Source organism: Lagopus leucura, unplaced genomic scaffold, assembly GCF_019238085.1.
Source record: "Lagopus leucura isolate 7727_CA_CO unplaced genomic scaffold, USGS_WTPT01 35020-0_obj-0_obj, whole genome shotgun sequence".
NCBI lineage: Eukaryota > Metazoa > Chordata > Aves > Galliformes > Phasianidae > Lagopus > Lagopus leucura.
In genome coordinates this window covers 1-2,726 of record NW_024968729.1, presented here as the reverse complement: position 1 = coordinate 2,726, position 2,726 = coordinate 1, and the positions used below count along the sequence as shown (strand labels likewise).

The window sequence follows — 2,726 nt, the reverse complement described above, 5'->3', positions numbered from 1 at the left end:
CAACGTCACCTTCATGGGTTGGTGGTCCTCTACACAACGTCATCTCCATCTGATGTTGGTTCCCAACTCAACACAACGTCACCTTTCGTGGTTGGTGGCCCTCAGCTCAACGCAATGTGACCTCTGTGGGTCAGTGGTCCTCAATACAACATCACCTCCATTTCTGTCACCACCAACCGGCCGTGTCGGCGTTCTGCTCCGATTTCCGAACACGAAATGAAGAACAAAGGATTCGGGGGGGATTCCGTTATCGGTGACGTTTGCGAAATGAGGCGCGGTTTCATATTTAAACTCATTTTATTCCACTTTATTTCATTTCGTTTCGGTGATCTTTGCCCAGGTCCTTGGATCCGGAGCTGGAATTTCAACCCAACGTTTCCCAAGTAGAAAAATAGAATTTCAACCCATTTTTCCTACATTAAAAAAAAAAAAAAAAATGGAATTTCTCATTTACAGAAATCATTTCTTTCTCTGACAGCAGCAGAAAAAAAAGATAAGTGTAATTTAGGTCTCTTTTAGGGACTATTTTGGGTCATTTTAGATCCCTTTTTTGGGTCAATTTTAGGTCAATTTGGGGTCAAATTTTGGTCTCTGATAGGTGTGTTTTGGGATTCCCTTTTGGGGGGGGAGGGGGGGTGACCCTTTTGGGTCATTTTAGGTCCATTTTAGGTCACTTTCATTTTGGGCCCACTTTTCGTCTTGCATTTTAGGTCCATTTTAAGTCCCTTGATCAAATTTGGGTCCCTTTTAGGGGTCCCTTTTGGGTCTACTTAAGCTCAACTTTTTTATGTCCAGTTTGGACCCTTTTGGTTCCCTTGTAGGTTTTTTTAGGTCCCTTCTAAATTCATTTTCTGACCTTTTTAGGCCTCTTTTAGGTCCTTTTGACCATTTTAGGTCAAATTTTAGGCCCCTTGTAGGTCAGTTTTGGACTCCTTTTAGGTCCATCTTTGGTTCGTTTTTGCTCCGTTTTGGGTCCCTTCAAGGTCCATCTTGGAGGACAATTTTCTCCCTAAGAAACCCAACATAATGAGATGCTCATTAAGCCCCATGGACTTAATTGCCCGCAGCGCCCCATTCTTTGCATCCCTCCATTCCATTGGTGGTCCCCATCCATGTCCCCACCACTGTCCCCATGGTTGTCCCTATGGTTGGACCCCATAGGTGTCCCCATCAATGTCCCCATCCATTGGTGGGCCCCGTGGGCGTCCCCATGGGTGTCTCTGTCACTGGTCCCCATCAGCGCCCCCACGGTTGATCCCACAAACGTCCCCATCAATCCCAAACGGTGTCCCCACAGATGTCCCCACAATGGGTGACAGCACAGGACACAACGCCAGACCCCACAGACTTTATTGGTGGCTCCCAGCACAACCAGGGGTCGTCCCAGCACCCCGGCTGGCTCAGACCGGGGGTGACAAGGGGGGGGACAACGTGTGACACGGGGGGCTCAGAGCTGCAGGAATTCAGCCACGAAGGCAGTGAGGATCTTGCAGAGGTCCTCCATGGTGGGTGGGTGCAGGTTGCCCTCGTTGTCCTCGGCCGTGTGCCAGACCCACGGGAAGGGCAGGGGGATGAGGTGCAGCACGGGGACACCTGTGGGGACACGGAGGGTGGGGGTGAGCTCTGTGGAATGGGGGATGGCTTGGGGACATTGGGACGTGGGGTATGGGGACGGGGTGGGGGGGACGCGGGGTCACATGGATGTGGGATATGGGGACGCGGGATATGGGGATTTGGGGATGGGTGGACATGGGGACGTGGAGGCCCGGGAACAAACACAGTGACATGGGGACACGAGGGTGTGGGGATTCGGGGTTGGAGCGACACGGGGAGACATAGGGATATGGGAATTCATGGACACGGGGACATGGAGATCTGGGGACAAAGGGATGTGGGATTTGGGGATGGGGGGGGGGAATGTGGGGACATGGAGGCATGGAGATTTGGGAACTTGGGGACATTACCACGCTGCAGGAAGGGGACGTGGTCGTCCTCCACTGGCCCCGGGGCCGGGCTGAGCCTGAAGAAGGGTTGGTCGTGGGGGGAGGCGTGGAGCAGCCCCAGGCGCCGCAGACGCTTCTCTGCACAGGGGAGGGGACAAAGGGGGACACGGAGGGTGACACAGAGAAGACAGGAGTGGGCAGAGCCCCCTGTGACACCCCCGTCTCCATCCCTGTGTCCCCAGTCCCATCCCAATCCCTTTGTCCCAACCCTGTCCCCCATCCCGTCCCTGTCCAAGCCCCCACCTCCATGTCCTCATCCCATCTCCTTGTCCCCCACGCCTCCAGCTCCATGCCTCCATGTCCCATTCACCTCATGTCCCCATGTCCCCCAACCCCGTGTCCTACCCACACCGTGTCCCCACCCCCTCATCCCCATCCCACGTCCCCATCCCCATGGTCCCCATGTCCCCAACCCCACGTCGCATCCATTCCCTGTCCTCATCCCAGTCCCAACTCCATCCCGCCCCACATCCCCGTGTCCCCACAGTGTCCCCACGGTCACCCCATGTCCCCGCACGCACCGATGGCCACGAGGCGCAGGAACCAGTGGTGGGTTTGGGGGAAGTGGCTGTGGATGGCGGGGTTCTGTGCGCCCAGCAGGTCGAGCAGCACCAGAAGGCTCTGGGGACACCACGAAGGGGACATGGGGACATCAGTGTGACCACAGGCACATGGGGGGACAATCCTCAGATCCTCTAGGACAGACCCACTTGGGTCACTGTG

General features: G+C 55.4%; 1 protein-coding gene across 1 annotated transcript; it reads right to left on the bottom strand.

Annotated features, from left to right (window-relative positions):
• Positions 1–1,333: 1,333 nt before the first annotated feature.
• Positions 1,334–2,704, bottom strand: LOC122193815 (glutaminyl-peptide cyclotransferase-like protein). The gene is made up of 3 exons (XM_042894698.1): positions 2,525–2,704; positions 1,965–2,081; positions 1,334–1,593 (listed from the first exon to the last, which is right to left on the bottom strand). Exons 1-3 carry the CDS (start codon positions 2,646–2,648, stop codon positions 1,448–1,450), a joined length of 387 nt encoding a protein of 128 aa, XP_042750632.1. The 5' UTR covers positions 2,649–2,704; the 3' UTR covers positions 1,334–1,447.
• Between the last annotated feature and the right edge of the window lie 22 nt (positions 2,705–2,726).

What these genes read in the sequence shown, in the direction of transcription:
- LOC122193815 (XM_042894698.1), bottom strand. Translation starts at nt 2,648, where the DNA reads ATGTCCCCTTCGTGGTGTCCCCAGAGCCTTCTGGTGCTGCTCGACCTG. An exon ending in CCTGCGCCTCGTGGCCATCG is followed by an intron (nt 2,082 to 2,524) that starts GTGCGTGCGGGG and finishes TCCCCTGTGCAG; the next exon opens with AGAAGCGTCTGCGGCGCCTG. An exon ending in CGTCCCCTTCCTGCAGCGTG is followed by an intron (nt 1,594 to 1,964) that starts GTAATGTCCCCA and finishes GTGTCCCCACAG; the next exon opens with GTGTCCCCGTGCTGCACCTC.